This window comes from Xyrauchen texanus, chromosome 16 (genome assembly GCF_025860055.1).
Source record: "Xyrauchen texanus isolate HMW12.3.18 chromosome 16, RBS_HiC_50CHRs, whole genome shotgun sequence".
Lineage (NCBI taxonomy): Eukaryota > Metazoa > Chordata > Actinopteri > Cypriniformes > Catostomidae > Xyrauchen > Xyrauchen texanus.
The window spans coordinates 36921223-36945678 of NC_068291.1; the positions used below are offsets into that span (position 1 = coordinate 36921223).

Sequence of the window (24456 nt, forward strand, 5' to 3'; positions counted from 1 at the left end):
TAAAGTCATAATGCGAGATTAAACTCGTTAAATTTCGAGAAAAAAGTCGAAATACAATCTTGAGAATAAACTCATTAAATATCGAGAATAAAGTCATTATAATGTGAGATTAAACTTAACGAGTTTTTTCTCGAAACACAACGACTTGATTCTCGATATTTAATGAGTTTATTCTCAAGATTGTATTTCGACTTTTTTCTCGAAATTTAACGAGTTTAATCTCGCATTATAATGACTTTAATCTCGATATTTAATGAGTTTATTCTCAAGATTGTATTTCGACTTTTTTGTCGAAATTTAACGAGTTTAATCTCGCATTATAATGACTTTAATCTCGAGATGGCTTTATTTTTTTAAATTATTGCTTGGCCCTAATCCTCTTCCGTACAAATATAACAGGTCAGTGCAAAATATGTTTAAATGCTATTAAAATGCTTTCGACCTCGAATGTTTCAATGCCGAAACTTAGAAAGCATCTGCAGGTATGTAACTCTCCCTACCGTTGCTCGCTTAGATAGCATCCATTTGGTCGAACCACTTCCACTTTTCCTTGATAGTTCTGTAGTCACTTTTAAGTTGGTAGGTTTGGGCCAACAGCTGAGACACTTCCTCAGAGACTTTATTGTTTCGCTCATCACTAACGAGAGGACCGTCTGCACCTCATTTATTGACCACGGCGTGATTTTGCACACAGCCATTTCTTTTTCACAATTCGAAAGTCACGTGAACAAATGATACTGCTATCGCTGTTGCTAACTTTAAAACTTTAAAAGAAAATATGTAGCTAATGTTTTTCCTCCTTGAATATGGTTGTAACCATGTCAGATCTGATTTTACAGTTATTTCAGCATTGTAGCATAACCTACATTAATGACTCACGAGGTCATTGGGTTGTGAAATTCAGGGCACCAATGATTTTAAATCTATATTTAACCTCAGAACGATTTCAAAGTAAAAAGAGGTGCTAAAGTCTGATTTTGTGGTGGCTGTGCTTTAAAATTTAATTATAATAGTCTTAATTCAAGTGATGAAGGATTTTGAAAGTCTGAGAGTAATCAGCGTTGAGTACTACTGTAAGGATAACCCTGCCTGGTTTAAATGTTTGAAAATGATTAACAGTTGAAAATATTTGTTAAATGTAATCAAATGTAATCAGTTACATTACTTTAATAAAGTTATTCAAATAGTTTCACTACTTATTAAATTTAAATGGGGTAACTTGTAATCTGTAACCTATTACATTTCCAAAGTAACCTTCCCAACACTGCATATGTGGGAATGGTGTACAGTACTCAGCAACATTCCCATAATTGGGCCCTAAAACACACATCATCTCCTCAATATCCTGGAAACTCTTCACAGGGATCTCATTCCTGAGAATGAGGGGGGGTTGGTAAGAAATTACTTGCCAATGTATGTTATAGTTTGGAACAACGTAAGTTTCCATTGTTCAAATACAGTCAGGGAATGGTTTGTTGCCCACCCATTTTTTTTTATGAAGTTTCTCCCACCTTACTCCCCATTCCTAAATCTCATTGAGTTCTTTTTCCGCATGGAGATGGATGTTCTATTATCACTGTCCTCATGATCAGTTGTCCTTACTGGGTGAAATGGATGCTGGTTGTGAGGATATCCCATCAGATTGTTGTAGGGGGTGTTTGCGTCATGCCAAAAGATTTTTCCCTCGTTGCATTGTAAGAGAAGATATCAGGTGTGATGTAGATTGCAGGACCCATGAGGTTGATGAACTTGCAGCATATTTTCTTTTTTCTTGCACATATTGTAGTTCCTGAATTTTGCTGTTGTATATATTTTTTCTTTATATATTTTCAGTTGGCTGTAAAGTGTGTACATACAATGATGAGAAATGTTTGAATAAATGTTTTGTTGAAAGTTTAGTGTGTGCCGAGACTTTTTGACATCAATACTATTCAGCTTCCTACATAAAAAACGTTAGCAATTGGACAATATTACATATTGAGTAACTATCACGGAGTACACTGTCATTTGATGTCTTTGTATTTTGACTCTAAGCAATGATAAAGGAACCTTTTGTTTTGATGACAATGATTTAATAATTTGAAGTTAATTCTTTCGATTGAGTAATCACCTTTTGCAGGTCAAATAGAGCGATGTGCTGAATGTACCATGTGATGTGTATATATACTTTGAAACTTTAGTGAAATTTTAACACAGTATCTACACTTTAACTTAAGTATAATTTCTCATTATATATATATTAGCAGTCCTACATGTGTTTTTTAATATTAGTTTTCTTATCATGAATGTGACGTACGCTATTCGTCAGACTCGATGACCAAGCCTTATGCAAAGTTAAATATGTAGTCAAATCAGTATGAAATCATGATTCAAAGTCAGCTTAATGCTGTCATATAGCTCAAAAAAGGCTCCGTAGCCCTCTGCAAACCTCGTCCTGCCAGAAGTTCTCATGGACACTGGGACTGAGCTGTTCTCTCTTGAGGTTTCCGCTTGTCAGTTTGGCCATCCCAGAATTACTTATACATCTGAATTATTTTTGGGCTGGGAAGTCCAAGGCATCAGTTGTATGCTTGGCCAGAGCCCTTCAGAAATGACCATGAGCATTGAAATAATATTTGAGTTTTCCCATATGCCACAACCCTTGGCATCCATCGGAGGCTGGAGTCAAATCTCATGGCTTATTAGCCCAGACTCATTTGTGCTAATTAAAAGCAGAGGAGCTTATAAAATTCATCCAAATCCCTGAGCCATTTAATAACTGGTTGTTTACTCCAAAGATGAGACCAAATATGTAAGATTAAACCAGGACTGGGGGGACCAAATGTAAAAGTTGAAGAATCACTCATTAAAAAAAGCCATATTGATCCACTACCATTCTGAATATTGGTTGTGATGTGTCAATGTGCTCAATCTCTAGGATGATGATGCCCTGGTTTGCAGAATTTTTATTAATCAAGCCTTGGCTCTGTGTAGTTTGGTCTCAGTCTTTGGCAAAATAAGTTGTGGGTGTGATATAAATTTAAAGGGGATGACCACTTTGTGGTTGCCTTTCAGACAAGAGTGATTTTATTTTTTATTTTTAGGATTTCCCATAGGGATCAAGTGATCTCATTAAGTAAAAACATTAGTCATATTCCTTGTCTAGACCTGTATGTGACCAGATTTATATGTATAACAAACCTAGCGTGAGACTGAAATCCATAAAGAAAACTCTATTGCCTTTTTTTAATCCTGCTTTAAAAATATTGATTTGTTTCTACCTTATGGAAATAGCTAAAAAACTCAGAATAGAAGTATGAATTTTGTGTCCATATCTAGCTTTGAGCAGTGTTTGGTAAGTTACTTGAAGCGAATCCACTACAATTTAATAATTACTTTACATTTTATTTACTTTCTAAAACACTTTTTCTGCTCAATATGTTCAAAATAATGTCTGTATTTCCTGCTTCACTGTCACAAACAGACATCCATATGAACATATGAATTCATATTATAAATGTATTATACATAAATGGTATAAAGAAATATATGTAACTCATGTAATGCACTTAATTGAAAGTCAGTAGCCTAACTGTAATCTGATTTCAAGACTTTGAAATGTAATGTAGCATTATTTATGTATAAATAATGCTGAAAGTGATTAGATTACAGTAACTAATAATTTGTAATAAGTTTACACCCAATACTTGCTTTGAGGCTATCTATTGTATATGTGAGTACGATTTATAAAAACTAACCTTTAGCAAATATATTAATTTAAATGTATCGTTTTTTTCTTCTGGGAAAGACCAAAACCAAGACTCATCTTGTTCACAGGGGCGAATACAAATGTTGATGCCATAAAGGACAAAATTCTCCCTTGAGGTTCTAAGGACAGACCAGTCATTTCATGGAGCAATACTGTTGAACTCAGCAAATGGCTTCATTTTACACCACATAAAACTTCACAAAGAACCAAATGTCACTCACTAAATTGACTTCCATGCCTTGGGTGAAAATGCGAGAAGCACTGTCTGAATTTTGCAGAAAAAGAGGGAGGAAGTGGGCAGTATATGTCTGTGTTCATCACATTGTTAATGTGTGGTTGTAATACATGCAGATGGTTCTACAATGATGTGTGGCATCTGTTATCTCCCTAAAGACTCGCAGCTGTTTCCTGCTTGTCATCCGCTGGTGCTCTGGCTTGGGATTGGAGATAACCTTGCAGGTCATTGCAATAAACAGACATACATCCTCCCTTTGCGTCAGAAAACAAAGTAAACATGGTTAGATCTGCTTAATGTGAAAAGATTTCCACAAGATTACAGGCCAGTGCGCTGTATGATTCTTCATGAATCGCCAATCTTCATTACCTTCGTTGATGTAAATTACAGTGGATAGCATTCATTACTAATTAGGCAAATCCCACAAAAACGTTTCCAGGTCACATTTAACCTCAAAACCATCCACCACAATGGGTAAGACCAAAGAATAGTTATGATGTGCGGCAAAAGGTTGTTGAGCTTCACAAAATGAGAAGTGGCTATAAGGCAATAGCTAAATCATTGAAAAGAAATTCCAATCAACTGGAGATGTTAAGAATCGGCCTGGAAGAGGACATGTCTCCACACATGGTGAGGAGGATGGTTGGATTGGTCAAAAATTGTTCAAGGATCACAGCTGAAGAATTGCAGAAATTAGCTGGTCTTGGGGTCAGAAAGTCTTCAAAACCACAATCAGACATCACAAGTTGTTTGGGAGGATCTCAAGAAAAAAAGCCTCTGCTCTCATCCAACAACCAACTCAAGCATGTTCAGTTTGATAGACACTACTGGAACTCCAGATGGGACTGGGTTCTATGGTCAGATAAAACAAAAATAGAGCTTTTTGGCAGCAAATACCAGAGGTTATACCCAAAAGTACCCAATGCCCACGGTTAAATATGTTGGTGGATCTCTAATGTTGTGGGGCCATTTTTATGCCAGAGGTCCTGAATATTTTGTTTGGAGACATGTCATCATGGACTCTATCAAATAGCAACAGAAAAAAAATCTAACCCTGACTGCCTCTGATAGAAAGCTTAAAATGGGCCGTGGTTCGATCTTACAGCATGACAAAGATCCAAAACACACATCAAAATTACCACAAAAATGGTTCACTGACCACAAAGTCAAGGTTCTGCCATGGCCACCCCAGTCCCCTGACCTGAACCCCATAGAAAACTTGTGGGGTGAGCTAAAGAGGAGAGTCCACCAGCATGGACCTCGAAATTTGAAGGATCTGGACAGATTCTGTATGGAGGAATGGTCTCAGATCCCTTGCCATGTGTTCTCAAACCTCTTTAGGCATTATTATAGGAGAAGACTCAGAGCTGTTATCTTGGCAAAGGGAGGTTGCACAAAGTATTGAATAAAAGGGTGCCAATTATTGTGCCACACATATATTTGACAAAAATATTTGTTTTTGTTTTTTGATTAAAAAAAAACAAATGTTGTGTTTGCAATTGATTTTTAGATTTTTGTGAATATTTTGAATAAAAGATCAAAAGGATAAACAATAAAGACATTTTTCACAGCCTATTTTGCTCATATTTATCAGGAGTGCCAATATTTTTAGCCACAACTGTGTGTGTGATATATATATATATATATATATATATATATATATATATATATATATATATATATATATATACACCGTGTTTTCCCATGGGTGAAGTCTGTCCTCACTCTGACACTACAAGTCAAGCTGCTACACCTAGTCTAGCTACCACATCAAGTCAAGCAGTTCAGGCAAGTTAAGCAGCCACATTAAGTCAAATCTTCACACCTATTTGGCATTATGTGGGACGATTGTGACAGGTTGACCATGTGCCTTTGTTTTCCTATTTCCCTGGTGTTTCCCAGGGGTGCTGCTCAGCAGCATAATCAGCGTTGTCATGGCAGCACTGATTCCTGCTGCTTGTGATTATTGGCAGCACCTTTGTTCAATCTTCCCTTCATGTTTATATTCTGTCCTTTGTCTTGTCTTCCCCATCAGCCTGTTGTGTTATGATCAGTCTCCAGTTCTGGTCATGTTGTTTGTATCCTGTCCTGTTACCCAGTTGGTTCGTTATCTGTTCCTTTTGTCTTGTTTTTTTTTTCCTCCCTATTGAGTTTTTGTTTCCTGTTTGGTTTAGTTTTCAGTTCTATTTGTCTTATCTTTTATTTCTCCCTCGTGAGTTTTTATTGTATTTTTTAAAATTTTTTTATTTTATTTCAATTAAACCCCTTTCATTGCCATCCTACATCTGGGGTCCTTTACCTCCCTAAAGGGTTTAAACAATGTTTTCCATGCTTGTTCATTGAACCATAAACAATGAATGACCATGCACCTTTGGAACGGTCATTATGACACTAACAGCTTACAGATGGTAGACAATTAAGGTCAGAGTTATAAAAACTTTGGACACTAAAGAGACTTTTTTACTGACTCTTAAAAACCAATAGAAAACCAAAAGAAAGATGCACAGGGTCCCTGATCATCTGCGTGAATGTGCCTTAGGCATGCTGCATAGAGGCATGAGGACTGTAGATGTGGCCAGGGCAATACATTGCAATGTCCATACTGTAAGATTCCTAAGACAGCGCTACAGGGAGACAGGAAGTACAGATGATCTTCCTCACAGTGGCAGATCATGTGTAACAACACATGCACAGGATCAGTACATCCGAATATCACACCTGTTGGACTGGTACAGGATGGCAACAACAACTGCCCAAGTTACACAAGGAGTGCACAATCCCTCCATCAGTGTTCAGACTGTAAGCAATAGGCTGAGAGAGGCTGGACTGATGGCTTGTAGGCCTGTTGTAAGGCAGGTCCTTACCAGACATCACTGGCAACAACGTCGCCTATGGGCACAAACCCACCTTCACTGGACCAGACAGGACTGGTAAAAAGTGCTCTTCACTGACGAGTCACAGTTTTGTCTCACCGGGGGTGATGTCGGACTGGCGTTTGTCATAGAAGGAATGAGCGTTACACCGAAGCCTGTACTCTGGAGTGGTCCGTCGTGGTTTGGGGCGGTGTGTCACAGCATCATCGAACTTAGCTTGTTCTCATTGCAGACATCCTCCTCCCTCATGTGGTACCCTTCTTGCAGGCTTATCCTGACATGATCCTCCAGCATGACAATGCCAACAGCCATACCGCTCATTCAATCTTGTTGAATCTTTTATGTTCATATGAATATTTACACATGTTTCTTTTTTTGCTGAGTTTATATTAGAAATGTGTATAGATGTCTTAACCCAGTGTCATGACTGGTTGTAAAAACTGCATGAGATTGCGAAATCATAAGCAATCGTACAGGTTGGCTCATACAAAAACGTACAACTTTTACTCACGTTATAAAAAAAAAAAAAGAAAGCAGAACAAACAAATGACATTATTAAGATTTTTCATAGTTTAACCACTAATCCAACTGTAAAGTCTAACCCCATTCCAAAATCCTAAACCTATGATTTTCATAATAGATATGCACAATAATAATTTGTGTTCAATGGAAGAAATAAAACATCAGGTTTGGAATGAGAAAAGGAAAGCGTATTACAAGTTATTGACATACATCTGTCATTTGTATTGCTTATAGCCTATAACCAAATTTGTTCGCTAACGTTTCCTTTCTCAAAATAAAGTGTTGGATAGGATGCTAGCAAAAGTTGATGCCTGTATTGTATGATTTTAAATTCTGTATCTTTTAGTGCATACCAAGTCATAGGATATCTTACAATTTCATCATCTCGCACAAATTATTATGAGCTGTCATGAGACTATGTTAAATGTTTTACTTTAAAGTTTCTTTTAATTCTCATTATTCTAAATGATGATTCTCATTAGATTCTTATTACTGTAAAACAGTGCTGTGTCACAGTTATACAATAATTATTATTTTATTTTAATGAACATGAATTAAAGATTGTACAACAATTCCTAACATGATGTATAGATATTTTACCATTTAAATATATACAAAAATTTCATCATTTTTTTGCAATTCAGTAATGAGCATGTGATTAATTGTCATGAAAATTATGTCACAGTGCATAGCATAATGGTCCTAAAATGGTCCTTTCAAATAATGGTACTAAAATTTGCATTCCTAATCTCTTAAATTAGATATTAGGATGAAATATGACCAGAACATTCTCTTGAAAGATTTTGTGAGATTCGCCCATTTAATAAACAGAAGATTAAAACATACATTGGTTTCAGTCGTACCAGTTTATTACAGTGACATTTTAAAATGATGCTTAACATGCAATTACCTTGAAGAACAATAGACAATTCTTACAGGGGCATGACCAGACAAGCAGGAAATTAACATGTATAGAACCCGTAAAGCTTGAGACTGTGAACAAGGGCGGACTGGCCATAGGGAGAACCGGGACTTTTCCCAGTGGGGCGGCTGCTAAATGGGGCTGAAATGGGCCACCGCGTTATGCCGAATGGGCTGGGAATGCAGAAAAGGACAGCGACAACCCACACCCCAACCAACCCCCACTCAACAACTTTTGGGCCAGTGACACACCCATCCCAACACGCTCTATGTAAAATCCAGGGCCGATTTCTCTTCCCAGTGTGCCTCTGACTGTGAATATGTCTCTCTGAATCCATGGGCTGAATCAATAGGCTTTCTGCAGTAAAAATCCACTCAAAAGACACCTCACAGATGAGAGACAATGAATCAGGCATCATGAGAAACTACGGTACTTTGCAACAAATCACATTGACACCTTATTGCCACTGTATTCCGAGAGATAAAAAACCTCTTTGAATTGAAAGCTGTTGACATAACATTTGCATTCTTTGATATTGTCTTCCTAAAACCTTTGTGTTTCCACAACCACACTGTTCAATTGTAAGTGATTTCAACTCCCAATAATTACTTTCATTAATCTTTCTGATAAAATAAACAGAATAATTACTTTAGTAAGAGATAGGCGGTTGGTCTCTGGCAACCTGATATAACCGATATGCAGAGCGGTGAATAGACTTTTGAGGAAATCTGGTCCTCTTGTAGCCACACACATGTTGTTAACAAATGAACACTTCTTTGGAGGGCATTCATGTCAAATGCTTTTTTCTGTCTGGTTTTTTTTTCTTCTCATAAAGATCTAAAATATCATTATCTTTTTTTTTCATGCTATAACGCATTCACTCTGGACATCCCCAAAAGGGCATCTACACACTATTGCAGACTTCACTACAATTGCACTACTTTTGTCTTATTTAATAATCACTCGCAATCCAGTTTAACCGGGAATTATCTATGCTGGAATAATCCAGCACCATATGTATTTTAAGTATTTTTATTAAAAAATGCATTCTTTGTAAAGTATGCTTATATTCACCTTGTTCACAAAAGTCAGCGATTTGTCGCAATTAATATTGCACTATTACTGCAGGCGTTGTAGAAACATTTCATCATAATTTACTCACCCTCATGCCATCCCATATGTGTATGACTTTCTTTCTTCTGCAGAACCCAAACGAAGAGCACAATACTTTGTTACAGACTACCAAAGTTAAGTATGATACACTTGCGGTATGTTGGCCAAGCATCCACGCCTGGATACTTGGATAGCGTATGTTTATGGCCTTAAGGGAAGCAAGCACGTTCTGTTTCTTTTTTATGTAGAGTAAATCTCTGGAGCATCCTACTCATTTGTTCCTTTTCACATTGTATCTAGACATCTATGACATGATGTGCCGTTTAAGAACAGGTTAGACAAGTTCACAACATTCAACATGCATTACAAGCATAGACAAATTATTTAAAGTCACATTCAAGACATTCAAAGGCACAGAAATACTTGAGACACAAAGAACAGGTCTTTTAAATAATACGTTTGCACCTACCGAACACCAAGTTGTCATGTGCAAACAAAAACTTCAGAATCTCCCACTTTATCCTGATAACATATTATTATTAATATGATTAACATACTAGGACACAGATATGCCATTATCTTGCTGTTGTATCAACATAAATTAAAATACAATAAATATGTAGATATTATAAATACAAGAGGCAACTTCTATAAATTTGTATTCTTGAACACTGACATTTGAGGAAATGTGCAACTTGAGAAGGTTGGAAACCACGTCACATGATTCCCTTGATTATAAAAAAGTCCAAAATGACAGACTGTGTGGGAGAAAGTGCTATTTAACCTATGATCAGTAAAGCAGAACCACAGAAACGTGGAAACTTGAATACGCAGTGATCATGGAATGACAGCTTCAGGTTAGTTTCTGTAAAGAAAACGGCCATCTGACAGTCCACCACAGAATATCCTCTTTGAATTTCTTCATGCACAAACACCCACCGAAACATGCCTTGAACACATTTTTACATTTCTTCTGCCAAAAACAGCTGACAAGACCCTTGATTTCCAAACAATTATTGTAGAGGTTGAGAGGATATGTTGTATTCCTTTGACCTCACAGTTGGATTTATCTCACTTTCCCAGTCAAACAACCTCAGGGGGATTCTATATTCGTTTTAGATCAACAAACAAACCAGATCCCACTTGGAATGGCTGGCACCACAAATCAGTTAAGATGTTTGGATTGGATGGATAGATGGATGGATTTGTTTACTTTCAAATTGTTTGACAGTTTAAATAGTCTTGGTTTGTCAAAGTAAGTCTATAGGATTTTTCCGATGTTCGATAGCCCTCTTTGCCAAAACCGTAATATCAATCAGTTGAAAAGACAGCACACAAAGGCCACATCCACACTAATCTGTTTTCTTTGAAAACCTAATTTACTGTTTTCTAACATCATCATTTTCCATGTGGTAATGGAGAGTGTTTTTGAAATGATCCTTTTCGGTGGAGGAAAATGCAGTTTAAAGGCACATTTGCATTTACCTTTGCATGGTGAAATTCCTCAGGTGAAGAAGTTGTAGTTGGATATTGAGCGTTTGTGAAACCAGCAAAAAAACAAATTGCCAGGCAGCCTCTTTTTAATGCTGTACTTCACTCTGGGAGAATGAAGTTTAAAAAAAACTTGCTGCTAAAATTTTATCCTAAATATTCAGTGTAGTCTGGCGTAGCCAGACCTAAATTTACGACATAGGTCTGGGCTCTATAGCAGCTTTAATTGGCCAACAACCGCCCATTTAGGAAAAGCCATCTAACTGACATGTTAAGCAACCTCTCACAGTCTGTATTGTCGGTTTAGGGGCAGGGCTATTGGAGATGTATCGTACAATATTAAAAGATAGACATGGGGGAAAATAATTTATATAATGGCACACGACTTTCTGCGAGCAGAAAACACATGGGAGAACAACATGAAATTGTGTAGAGAGTCTAAGTTTACAGACATAACTAAATAAACAAAGCAGAAAATGCAGCTCTGCTCATGGATATCCGCTTCACTTTCTGATAGGTGCCTCAAACAAAACTGTTAATATCTTTTAAAGATTTTATGTCACTAACCTGCTAAACTTGGGCACATTCTGTGCTCATTTTATCAATGCGGGACCTTGTGAACACAACTCGGCTTCCATGCGGACTGATCATGCGTCTACTCGTGGAAGTTCCATCGAACGAGCCAATCAATTTTGTGCCATACGGTCTGAGGCTGAGACTATATTCAGTGTAGCTGAGTATGAAGCACCACCCACACAGAGGTCACGGCCAAACCAAGCAACGTCTTGTTGTTGAAAGCTGCGAGTTCACTAAACATTAAATCCATGCAAAATTAACGAGAGGAACTTTTTCGCCACCGGTAGTCCATTGTGCAAAATTCACGATCGCACAGATTCCCATTGAGATGACTGTATTTTGTCTGCGGAATTTCACAGTGCAAAGATAAATGTGACCGTGACTTTCATGTGGATAAGAGCCGTAAACTTAATGAAATCAATGTAATTTCAGGAAGTTAGAACAGTCTGAGCGTATGTGTTTAGTTTGGTGGATGTAGCATGAAAGTTCTAGGAGTTACAGTTGATAATTTTGGTCTTGGTTTTGAAAAAACCTAAGCCATGTATAACAGTAACATTACTAGGTAGGTAAAGTTTGTCAAGACAAACTTTGATGTTGGCTTGACACAACATTGTCTGAAAGTTTAAACTAGTTTTAAAAGTTTCGAAGTTCTAAGAGCTAGCTAGCTAATCAGACAGATCGTCAGATACACAGTCAGAGAGATGAGAGCATGTTGAGATGTTTCATTGAACTCCCAAAGGAAATTTTGGGAATTTGGATGTCTGTCAAAGACATTCATCAAAACCTTGCATCCACTAAATATCCATAATTTGATGGATCCATTCAGTCCAGAATACTGTATCCTCCATCTTCACTGGAACCCCTATCGCCTCATCATGTCAAATCATCTGAACAGACTTGTTGAGCTGAGTGGTCTCCACTAAGGTGGAGCTAGGTTTGTATAGCTCAACCTGCCCTGGTGGGTTCTTGGCAATGGAAGTTTGAAACAAAGAGTTCCTGGAGGGCAGGAAAGTGGTCTTACACAGCGCCCCCCAAAAGAAACGCAGAACCGAGGGGTTGAGTATGATGAACACCCAGGGATCGATGATGGAGTTGACTGAGAGGAAGCGCAGAGCTATAAGGTCAGTCTTGTGGCTCTCTTTGGGCCTGCCCGTGGAGTTCATGTACACACGGATCTAAAGAGCAGAAAAAAGTAATTGAGAAATGTCATTCAACATAAATCACAGATATCCTTTTGATAGAAGATGCTGTCCCATACAAAGATTAATTTGGTTGGGGGAATTTCTGCATACATGGGGGTTTACCATTGTAACTAAAGAGAAAGGTTGAAGACATACAGTACATCTGTTTTTTTAATAATATTACGAAATCAAATATCAGTGTCAAGTAGCATAAAAATTTGATATATTTATTTGCTGAACAGAAGTATCAACAACACTGGGTCTGATTGTCACTGCAAAAGCCAGTAAGTAAACACCCTGGCAACCACTCACATCACCCTAGCTAGAGGCAATCACCTCTCACATTTTCTTGAGAAAAAGTAAAAATCTCATTTTAATCTAAGAAACGGTACTTCTAATTTGACAAAATACATTACTAAATCCCAAATAGTTGCTGTTGCTAAATGCAAAGTTCAGCTGTTGTTTGTACTGCTGCAAAAACTGGTCATAATAACAGCATTATGATAATATATGTGAAGCTTCTTTAAATGCTGTCTGGTCACAAGTATAGATTTGTATTTTAATAATTCAAGCATGTTCCTTTTTCCATCCCACAAATCCCCCCTCACTTTCAATCTATCAAGTAAGAATCCATTATCATCCATATGTCTGGACATTATGTTTTAGCTTCGCTATAGACTATGCATAATTTAATTTCATTTAAACCAACTGATCTCAGTTCAGATGACTCTAGGCTGTCATTAAAGGGTTAAACTTTCGACACACTGGAAACATACTAAACAATTCAATAAAAAAAACTTTCTATAGCTTGGTATTATTTAAAATGTCACAACTTAGTCACATTGTCCACCTTTGTGGAAATACAATTTTAGGAAAACTAATTTAGCATGTTTCATAGGAGCTACTAGTTATAAATCAAAAAGATGAATGGAAAAATGCTAACAGCAGTCATGCTAGGGTCTCAGGAGGTTACAGTTGTTGACAAGACACCTGCTCAAGATTTTGGATGAGTAGAAAACAACAACACACAGTTTGTAACCACAACACAGTCTGCCAAAACCAGGGTTTGCTCTGTACCTGTGAACGCAGTAATGCATATTGATGTCTTTATTCTGGATTTTCCCATCAATGACTCATAAGATCACTTTAAAAACCTCTTGATCATATCAGAGTGTCAAGTTTTGTGTCAAGATCGAAACACACACTGACTTTTTGACTTGATTCTATCTTGATATTTTTTGCTGTTCTGTTTGGTGACGCTAGTGGGGAAGAAATTACTCACTTTACTTTAAATATTTACATATATTTCCATCATTATGTTTACTTAGTACCCCATCCAACAACTGTATTTGTCAGTGAGCTGCGGGGATCTAAACTTATATTTAACTTAAATTACGTATATAACTTCTCAGTTATTCTGAATTGTCTTTAATAAACACGAATCAAACCAGGGAGCCACAATTGCTAAACTGTAATAATTTAATATCCTCCCACTATTATTAATTATTATTTTTAAATTAATAATGTGAGCCCTGTTGTTTCAGATCACTGAAGGGTGAGTAAGGGGTGTACAGTCAGAGTCTGGTTTCAGCTAGACAGAGAAAGACAGTAATTGTGTTGCCACATAAAAAGAGACCTACAAATCTTGCAGAGTGTTTGTGTTTTGGCCACTGTCTAATTGCCTTTCACAAGAAATCTGTGGAGCCAGGATAAACACGCCAGCTTTCTCTAACTCTGTTGCTACACAAACTGATCATGAGACCATGAGATAACAGCGTTGGATGCTCTAAGTCATCTTGCATTTCTGTGCAGCCCTTGAAATCCATGTCCCTGTGTAATGTGTTAAGCTTTCATGCCTCCATAAACTGATAATGCCGTTTCCATACAAAATCCGCAATATGCATTCCGGCTTCTCCAAGACAGATCAAAACCTATTCATTTTTATTACCATTCCTGTCCATTAACGCACTGACAATTAAATATGTGGTTACTTAGAAACCATAGCATAGTCATCTCCTACACACACAGTTAATGAAGAAAGTCTGAAATCATGTTGTTTGCCTTTGAGAAATGTTGCCAAATCAAACAAACTGGTCGTAAATCATGATTTCTCCAAAAAGTCGCAAAAGAGCACTTTGTGTACACTGTACATACAGTAAGTTGCTAACATAACGTGTATGCTCATAATAGCGTTCTCTATTATCATTACTGTGGTTATATCATTGAGTTGGGTTTTTTTCTCTTCTGGTTGAAATGGCAATAACTAATGTTTTTGTTATATTAATGGATTATTAATAATAGCTTAGCAAAATAAATCAAGAAATATGCTTCCTCGGCAATAGCCTTAGTTAATCTGAGGTTTAACATTAGAATATAAATACAGTCATTGTCTTACCATTCAGCAAAGGGATTTGCATTAATATTTACAGTACATTTTTTCATTTAGTTTTAACCCATGGTGTCATTCTGAATCACTTTGAACAAAAACACATTTAGAATTTGATGCACTAAAGTAAGATGGAAAGTTTTCAAACACTATAATTATTATGTTTGGTAATCATTGTAAATGTTGGCTGATATGTTTATTTTAATTATTTTCTTTTTACTTTAGTGAACAAAACTCTGGGACAAAGTGACTCAACATGATTGAGCAGGTCACATGTATTTAACAATTACACATATTTAATTGATATTTGTACTGAATTGATCCCTGATGCCCCCCGCGACCCTGTACACAGGATAAGCGGTTGACGATGGATGGATGATCCCTGATGAGAAATGTCTAATGCAACTTATTAGCAAATAAGGTTATTCAATTATAAATAATTTTAAATATAATATTTATATTTTTATTTTCTCCCCCTTTTCGGCATGCCCAATACCCAATGCGCTCGAAGTCCTCATGGTGGAATATTGACTCAATTCCGGTGGCGGAGGACGAATCTCATTTGCCTCCATGTCTGAGACCATCAATCCGTGCATCTTATCACGTGGCTTGTTGAGCGCGTTATCGTGGAGACCTAGAGTGTGTGGAGGCTTCACGCTATTCTCCGTGGCATCCACACACAACACGCCCCACTTTAGCAACCAAGAGAAGGTTAACCCAACGTGACTCTACCCACCCTAGCAACCAGGCCAATTGGTTGCTTAGGAAGCCTGACTGGAGTCACTCAGCATGCCATGGATTCGAACTTGCGACTAAAGATTTGGTAGTCAGCGTCTTTACTTGCTGAGCTACCCAGGCCCCCATGAAATATGTCAAGTTAAACACATGTCAAGTTGGTAGAAATGTACGCTTTGTGTCCATGTTGGTTTCATACACTTTTAAAAAATTACAAAATTAAATTTTCTACAAAAAAAGAATTATGACTTTAAAAATGTCATGTGGGGTAACCATAAATTAAAAGGTATTAAAGTACTTTCCTTGCTCCATGAATACATGAGAGTGTACACAGCTTAAAGGTGCTGTAAGTGATTTTTTTTTCATGGAAATGTAAGCAAAAATTGTACTACCTGAAAGATATAAATGAAATAAGTGTCCTGAGATATCTCACTGTGACAGCTAGACTCTGTAAACAGCTAACAAAAATGTGTCCGCAGAAAATGGCGTTTTCTGCTGTCAGTAATTTTGCAAGTTTTCATAGTATAATTGCAGTGAATTATTGAGGCACAATGCCATTTTTATGCCATGTTGCTCATAACAGTTGTCAGTTGAGGACGCTATTTTGCTGCTATTGTTTTTGACAGCAGTTTCTGCTTGATATCTGTCTCAATAAAGATCATTTGGCATCTTTGGAGTGCAGGGTTTTGGAAAAGGGGCGTGGCTTATTCAATGGCTCAACTTGGGGAAATTCTAGAATGGCTAAAATCGCTTACAGCACCTTTAATAATTAATTAAACAAAATAAAAAATTCAAACCTATTTTTCAGTCAATAATTTTTTTTGAGTCAAGAATATCAAGAGGTTTTGAGTCATGAGCATTTAAAGAGGTCCTCTCTGTTTATTTATGTATTTATTTATTTATTTTAAATGGCAGCGTACATGTTGGTTACACCGAATGACTGATTTGATGGACAAAAGTTTTTCAAATATTAGTAATATTAAAAAAAAAAAATTCTTTCTTTCTTTTTTTAAGAAAAAAATATATTTTGTTCAAGAATTTAATTTATTTATTTACTGTGTCCGGACGATTACACCACATTAAATGTTTTAGGCTACTTTACCAGAAAAAATTTATTATTTAACAAAATGGCTCTGAACTCAGTAATTGAAAACATGGTAGCAGAGGTGCATTCAAGTATAGGCTAATTGTTTATGTGACTTTTATTTATTTATATAATAGATAAAAAATGGGCGTCACGTCAGTGACCCTATCTATAATTTTCATACTGTCCAAATATGTATGAGTCTTACCATTAAAGGCAGTGAACATATGACAAATATGACTGTCATGAAGACCAGGAGAATGAGATGTTCCACCTCCTCTGCCCATGAGAAGTAACTCCTGTCCCTTTTACTCCGGGTGTGCACAGATCCTCGGTTCTGTTTGCGCCTCCGGTACATCAACACCAGGTGATACACTACAAAACAGTTGCATCCCACTATAACTATGATAATAAGAAGCATCGCAGTGGCATAAACATTAGCATACGCCCTGTCCTCCTGCCCTGTAGGATCCATGGCAATAAAGCACCACGTCCCGGGGCAGTATTGCACGTATTTCCCAAAGCCTGCGAAAGGCATCAAACAGAAGAGAAAGCAGACTAAATAAATGCAAGGGATGGTGATGTATCCACAGCGCTTGGTGACATGCCGTCCGTAGTGGTACGGGTACCCGATGGAGATACACCTCTCCAGCGCCATGGTGAGCAGGATGGACAGTGTCGATAGACTGAAGAAAGTCATGGCAAATCCGAAATATTGGCAAACCGCGCGCGTCTCACTCATTCCGACCAATGTAGTGTTCGTTAAATACGCGACTTGGACCAAGGGGCTGATTAAACAGGTCCCCATTAGATCCGTAACGACCAGTGTGGTCACCAACAAGTGGAACAAAGACTGGCGCGGTCGGTTCCTCTCTTTTCTCCGTCGGAACTCCAGGAGGATCAATGCGACCACGTTCCCGAGCGCTCCAGCGGCGAACATCATCGCACTGATGTGCGGACTTCCATTCTGCTCCACGTTATGTCTGTCACAGCTGCCGTTCTCCATGTCCAGATTCCTGTAGATACACTTTATCCAATCTTCTCCAACTCCTGCTTTTAATCCTCTTAGAAGATCTCCTAAAAGTTCTCCAATTGCACACTTTTCTTCAACAAATTTAGGTTGGCATATTTAAAAGAATGATAAATGCGGTTAATTCATTATTTTGCGCACAGTTGGTCCTTTCTCCTGCCCGGGAGCATCTAAAGGGTTTGAAGATTCTGTTGTCCACACAATAGACCCATCTACGAGTTTCATTGCCTCTAGGGCTAGACAGGGTTGCCTCTTTGCCTGTCCCATGTTCTCGATGGCAAAGTGGCAGCGGGTCTGCTGCTCAATGAGCTGTGAAGTTCACTGACGAAACAACGTCACTGTCGTGTTGCCACACCCTCCACATACACACTGACCCAGACACAGCAGTGAGAAATTCAAACTTCCCATGCACTTTACATCCTGATAGATGTCCCTGAGATTACGAATAGTAATAATACTACTACTGCTACTACTACTAATAATAATAATATATGCCTACTTAATTACGGATAGATACTAAAATAGGCATAAATTGGTTTATTAAAGGTAGCTGTATTCTGGGTTTAAAACAAGTTAAGCATTTGTGGCACACACAAAAAAAAATATTTTGACTTGCCCCTTCTTTTCTTTAAAAAAACAATAGAAGTGAATGGGGACAATCCTTAAACGTTAAAATACTCACTGTTTCAAAAGTATAGCCACAAGACATAAACAATACACTGTACTTGTTAACATGATTTTAGTGGGATAAAACTGCTTACTAACCTTTTCTGTGTAAAGTTATAGTAAATTTAAAACTATGTTTCCATGACAATATAAATTCAACACACATTAAAATCCTAAAACAACCATAACCTTTACAATTTAAACAACTTTACAGCTCAAATAATACATGAGTTTTAACAGAAGAATTAATGTAAGTGCTTTTATAAAACTATAAGCTTCAAATTTCTGCCTTTAAACCTTCCAAACATTTGCCCCATTCACTTCCATTGTAAGTACCTCTCTGTAACCTCAATATGTACTGTTTTTTATGAAAAGGACGGACGAGTCTAAATAATTTTTTTGGTGATCAATATTATGCCACAAATTGTGTCGATTGAGCTTAATTTGTATTGAAACCTGGATAACCCTTTAAGGGTTGTATAAGACACTGAAAAAATTGTGTGATATAAAATGTGCTTCACGTGGTAACATGTAAATGGTCTGTTTTGATTCAAGTCAATATGACGTTAAGTAACGTCTAGTCAAAAAATATTTTTACAACACTGAATCACACACTGACTACATCACTTTACACAAACAAAATTACATTTAAGTGTTAGATCAAGTAGAAATAGCTCCTTAATGTAACAGCTGCAGGTTACTACTTTTTTAAAGTGCATAACATCTATAATTACAGCCATTTATAGAACTAAGAAAGACATTCCTTAAAATGGCCATTGATTAAATAGTAACTGCTCAGAAAGATGATCCTTAAATTATCTTAAAATGACCACCGTTAAGGGCTACATGAAAGAAGAATTCTTATAATAAGCACTGATTTGAAATGAAAAATACTTTAAGTAAACTTATTAAAAAATAGCATTGGTGTTTGCAGTTTTGCATTTTCATTAATCACAAATCTTAGATTTTCTTTAAAATGGCTAATCGTTATCAAACATTGGGTTTCCAAAAGTGTTCTTCGTCAGCAAGTGTATGCGTGCTCTATACACCAAAGTAGCCTCCTTTTCACAAAGTATTAATTTGTCTTTCCTTTAAAAGTTTCTTTATTGCAGGCTAAATGTTCTTCAAAGCTGAGAGAATGTTCATTGACTTTTAGCATGGGCTGTACTACAGATCAGAGCTGATACAACATGCCGAAACATGTTTGACTCACTCTTGCAAGAAAGAATTTTTGAATCATATTACTTTACGGCTTCCTGGTCCTCCCTGCACACTGAATGTTTTGTGTTTTTATGCTGTGTGAAACAAAATATACACTGGTGGCCAAAAGTTTAGAAAAAGTTAAAGATTTTGCTCTTATGGAAATAAATTGGTACTTTTATTCACCAAAGTGGTATTCAACTGATCACAATGTATAGTCAGGACATTAATAACGTGACAATGTACTATTACAATTTAAAAAAAAAATTCAGAACTTCTTAAACTACTTCCAAGAGTTCTTATAAAAAAAATCCTCCATTTGCAGTAATTACAGCTTTGCAGATCTTTGACATTCTAGCTGTCGGTTTGTCCAGATACTCACGTGACATTTCACCCCACACTTCCTGTAGCACTTTAGATGTGGGTGTCTTGTTGAGCACTTCTCACGCAGCTTACAGTCTTGCTGATCCCATAAATGTTCAATGGGGTTAAGATCCATAACACTCTTTTCCAATTATCTGTGGTCTAATGTCTGTGTTTCTTTGCCCACTCTAACCTTTTCTTTTTGTTTTTCTGTTTCAAAAGTGGCTTTTTCTTTCTCTCTTTACTGTTGTACATGAAACTGGTGTTGAGCAGGTAGAGTTCAATGAAGCTGTCAGCTGAGGACACGTGAGGCGTCTATTTCTCAAACTAGAGACTCATTTGCCAATTTCAAGCATTGTATAGCCTTCATTCCTCAAAACAATGATTGACTGACGAGTTTCTAGAGAAAGCTGTTTCTTTTTTGCTATTATTGACCTAGTATTGACCTTAAGACATTCTAGTACTCTGACAACTCAAAAACAAACTCAAAGACAATGTTAAGCTTGATTTAACAAACCAAATAGCTTTCAACTCTGTTTGATATAATGGCAAATTATTTTCTAGTATCAAATTAGCAATTTAGCATAACTACTCTTGGATAAGGTGTTGGAGTGATGGCTGCATGAAATGGGCCCTGTCTAGATTTGATCAAAAATGACCTTTTTCAAATAGTGATGGTGCTGTTTTTTCCATCAGTAATGTCCTGACTATACTTTGTGATCAGTTGAATTACACTTTGGTGAATTCAAGTAACAATTTCCTTCCAAAGACAGCTAAATCTGTACATTATTCCAAACTTTTAGCAGCCTGTATATATATATATATATATATATATATATATATATATATATATATATACATACACATACTCATGCACACACACACACACACACACACACACACACACACACACACACACACACACACACACACACACACACACACACACACAAGTTAAATTCTATCCATCTGTTGCCACTTTGGCAATGCTGGATTTATTTTACTCTCCTACTGTGTGGCCCGCATTTGTTGAGATGTAAATAGGATAACATTCCAGATGCATTTGTTACAGCTCACTAAGTTACTATTGGGCTCATGTTGACAGATAAAACAGAAAGCTGTTGACACAACTAAATCAGGTCTAGAAACTTGTTGCCTTTGAAAACATAACAGAATCTCACAGGTAAATATAAAGACTATAAAATGTCAGTTATAGACAAAATACACACCTTTTCAAAACTCTACCACTTACAAATGAAAAGAAAAGAAAAGAAACAATTGCCGTTAGTGTAACATGTCTGAGGCAAAAACACATGTGCTTTTTTTAATTTCACCAGTTGGGTGCATGCCAAGAAATCTAGAAGTGTGAAAGCGAATCATGGAAAGGTAAAACAACAAAAGTTTGTTTTTCAAGACAAAAATGTCAAATTAAATTTAACCATAAGGCAACACTATTCGTTTGTGCCCCGTAGGGGCTCCTAGTGTTGTTTGTTTTCATCTTGCGCCTTCTAGAGGTTAAATAAAGAATTACTTTTTGGTTAATTGAACGAGTGTGTGTCTTTGTATGCAGATTCTATTTATTTGTTATGTGGGTAAAACGGGGCTAAAGGCCCCCGGGGTAAAATGCACATTTAATTTTATTTTCTCCCAAAACACTGTATAGCAACAAAAACTACCACACCACTTTCTTTAACACGTATTTGTCACCATGCACAGCAACATTTTCCTGATCCATGAGATCATTCTGTGTAATGTCAAAAAGTTGATTTTGAGGCAATTTTATCTAATGTTTATTCATTTTTAAATCTTTATAAGTTTATAAAGTTAATGGAAACCCCCAAAATTATAACTTTTATTTTGAGACAAAATACGTAATTTGTTATTTTCAGTTTTGTTCAAAGTGATTTCATCAAAAGTTTTTAAATAATTGTCTAATAAGATAAAGGATAGTAATTGAGGTGAAAGCCCTTCTCACCAGTTTATTCTTTTTTTTTTTTACTAAATTTATTTAAAACAACCTTCCGTTATTATTTATTTTAACACAAAAATCTATCAATATTTAATCATGAGAAATTTATATTTTGTATGATGTACAGTATATCTTAATACATGTTCTGGCCAGAAATAAAATGATATTCCTTAAGGTTCATTTTCCTTAAATTAATTGTCCTATTCAATCAGTAAATATTGACAGAGCAAATCTTTCCAAAAACAAAATGCAAATTAGCTCTTGAATATGACATTTAGTAAACTTCCAGACCAGCTTAAAGATCAAGTTTCATAAAATCAGCAAATCCCAGTCAGTTTGTTCTGACTTACAAAACTCTGACCTGTGCTCTACAGACCATGTTTCCCAAACAGTAAACATGCCTCTAAGCTGCATATGCTTTAAAAGTCACTCAAGATTCAGACTCCAGTTAAACTCAATGCTGAACTGCTTCCCGGACTGTTGTTTTCATAAGCATTTAAAATGGATCGCATAAATAATAACAAATGTTCCTGTTTACCAAAGGAATTTGTTATGAAATAAATAATGGTTAACAGCACAATTACTGTAAAACAAATATATCTACTATGCCATATGTGCAGGAATGACCACAAGATGGCACCACAAATATGTGTAAACTTATTTTCCTTTCAGAGAAAAATATGGTAATTTGAAAGACAGACAGACAGACAGACAGACAGACAGACAGATAGATAGATAGATAGATAGATAGATAGATAGATAGATAGATAGATAGATAGATAGATAGATAGATAGATTGATAGATTGATAGATTGATAGATAGATAGATAGATAGATAGATAGATAGATAGATAGATAGATAGATAGATAGATAGATTGATTGATTTACTAATGGATGGATGGATAAATGGATGGACCCAACATGGGTGTTAAGGCTGTAAGAAAGCAGGAAAAAGCATGATATTAAAAGGGGTCATGACCCCTTTTGATCTTTTGACATATAAGGGGTCATTGTAATAGAAAAACATATTGTACGTTTCAGAACTCAAAACTTTGTTCTCACTGCAAAAAGAGAAATGTTGAAACCAAGCTGCCGAAATGACTCGTTCTCTACTTCCACACTGAGGTAGACATTTGCATCTGACCGGCTCCACGACAACACTTAAACACCTACTTTACCTTATTGCATCCGTATCCCGGCCAGTAGCGTGAGCAGTGAGATGGCAAAGAGAGAGCCAATCATAACAGTGGGCGTTTACTGTCAAGTCTTAAAGGAGAAGCAGCACCTAAACTGAGCGTTTCTGAAAGAGGGTAAGAATGAGGGTGGAAAATTTTCATGTTTTACTAATAAATGACAGAAGAAACTTTACTAATATAATAAGTGAACATCAAGGGCCATTTTAAAATTATAAAAAAGGCATGTCATGACCCTTTCAATAGGTCACTGATATATATATATATATATATATATATATATATATATATATATATATATATATATATATATATATATATATATATATATATATATATATATATATATATCCAAACGACTTACTTTCCGATATATATATATATACGGCGGCAGTGGTGGCTCAGTGGTTGAGGCTCTGGGTTACTGACCAGAAGGTTGGGGGTTCAAGCCACCTTTTGCCACTGTTTTGCCCTTGAGCAAGGCACTTAACTCCAGGTTGCTCCGGGGATTGTCCCTGTAATAAGTGCACTGTAAGTCGTTTGGATAAAAGCGTCTGCCAAATGCATAAATGTAAATGTCTGCCAAATGCATATATATATATATATATATATATATATATATATATATATATATATATATAAAAAATAAAAATAAAAAGGTTTTATTCCAAGCTGTGAATTCAGTAATATAATATTAAAAAAATACAAATAAAAAAAATATTCATATAAAACGAATTGCCACTATAAAAACAAGAGGACTCTTTACAAGATAAAATATGCTTATTTTATATATTATTTTATATATTATATATTATATTATTGAATTATAATGATGATAAAAATAATAATACAAATTACAATAATATTTGAAAAAACTATATTATTTATTTTAAACCTTTGTAATAAATTGTGCCATGAAATGAGATAAGTCATTACTCCTAAAAAGCAGACGTGAGCTCTTTCCTTTTTTTCTCTCTCTCTTTAAAAGGCTCTCTCTAACGTCCAGTGTATCACCCGTCAAGCGGACTGTAGCCAATCAACGTCTCCGTGACCTCCCACATCCCTCCCGTTTCTCCTAGTGCCTGGACTTCTTAAACCTCTACCTTTACTCCCGACATCACAGCGTTCTGTCACTCATTCATTCTGGTCCAGAAACTACGACAGCTGA

General features: G+C 36.3%; 1 protein-coding gene across 1 annotated transcript; it reads right to left on the minus strand.

Annotated features, from left to right (window-relative positions):
* Positions 1–8166: 8166 nt before the first annotated feature.
* Positions 8167–18183, minus strand: LOC127657010 (prostaglandin E2 receptor EP2 subtype-like). The gene is made up of 2 exons (XM_052145624.1): positions 17075–18183; positions 8167–12655 (listed from the first exon to the last, which is right to left on the minus strand). The coding sequence occupies exons 1-2, from the start codon at positions 17870–17872 to the stop codon at positions 12359–12361; spliced, it is 1095 nt and encodes a 364-aa protein (XP_052001584.1). The 5' UTR covers positions 17873–18183; the 3' UTR covers positions 8167–12358.
* Positions 18184–24456: the final 6273 nt, after the last annotated feature.

Bases quoted from the DNA above. Each gene is read 5' to 3' on its own strand.
- LOC127657010 (XM_052145624.1), bottom strand. From the start codon at position 17,872: ATGGAGAACGGCAGCTGTGACAGACATAACGTGGAGCAGAATGGAAGT. The intron at 12,656-17,074 runs GTAAGACTCATA...TCTGCTCTTTAG, and splicing joins TATGTTCACTGCCTTTAATG to ATCCGTGTGTACATGAACTC.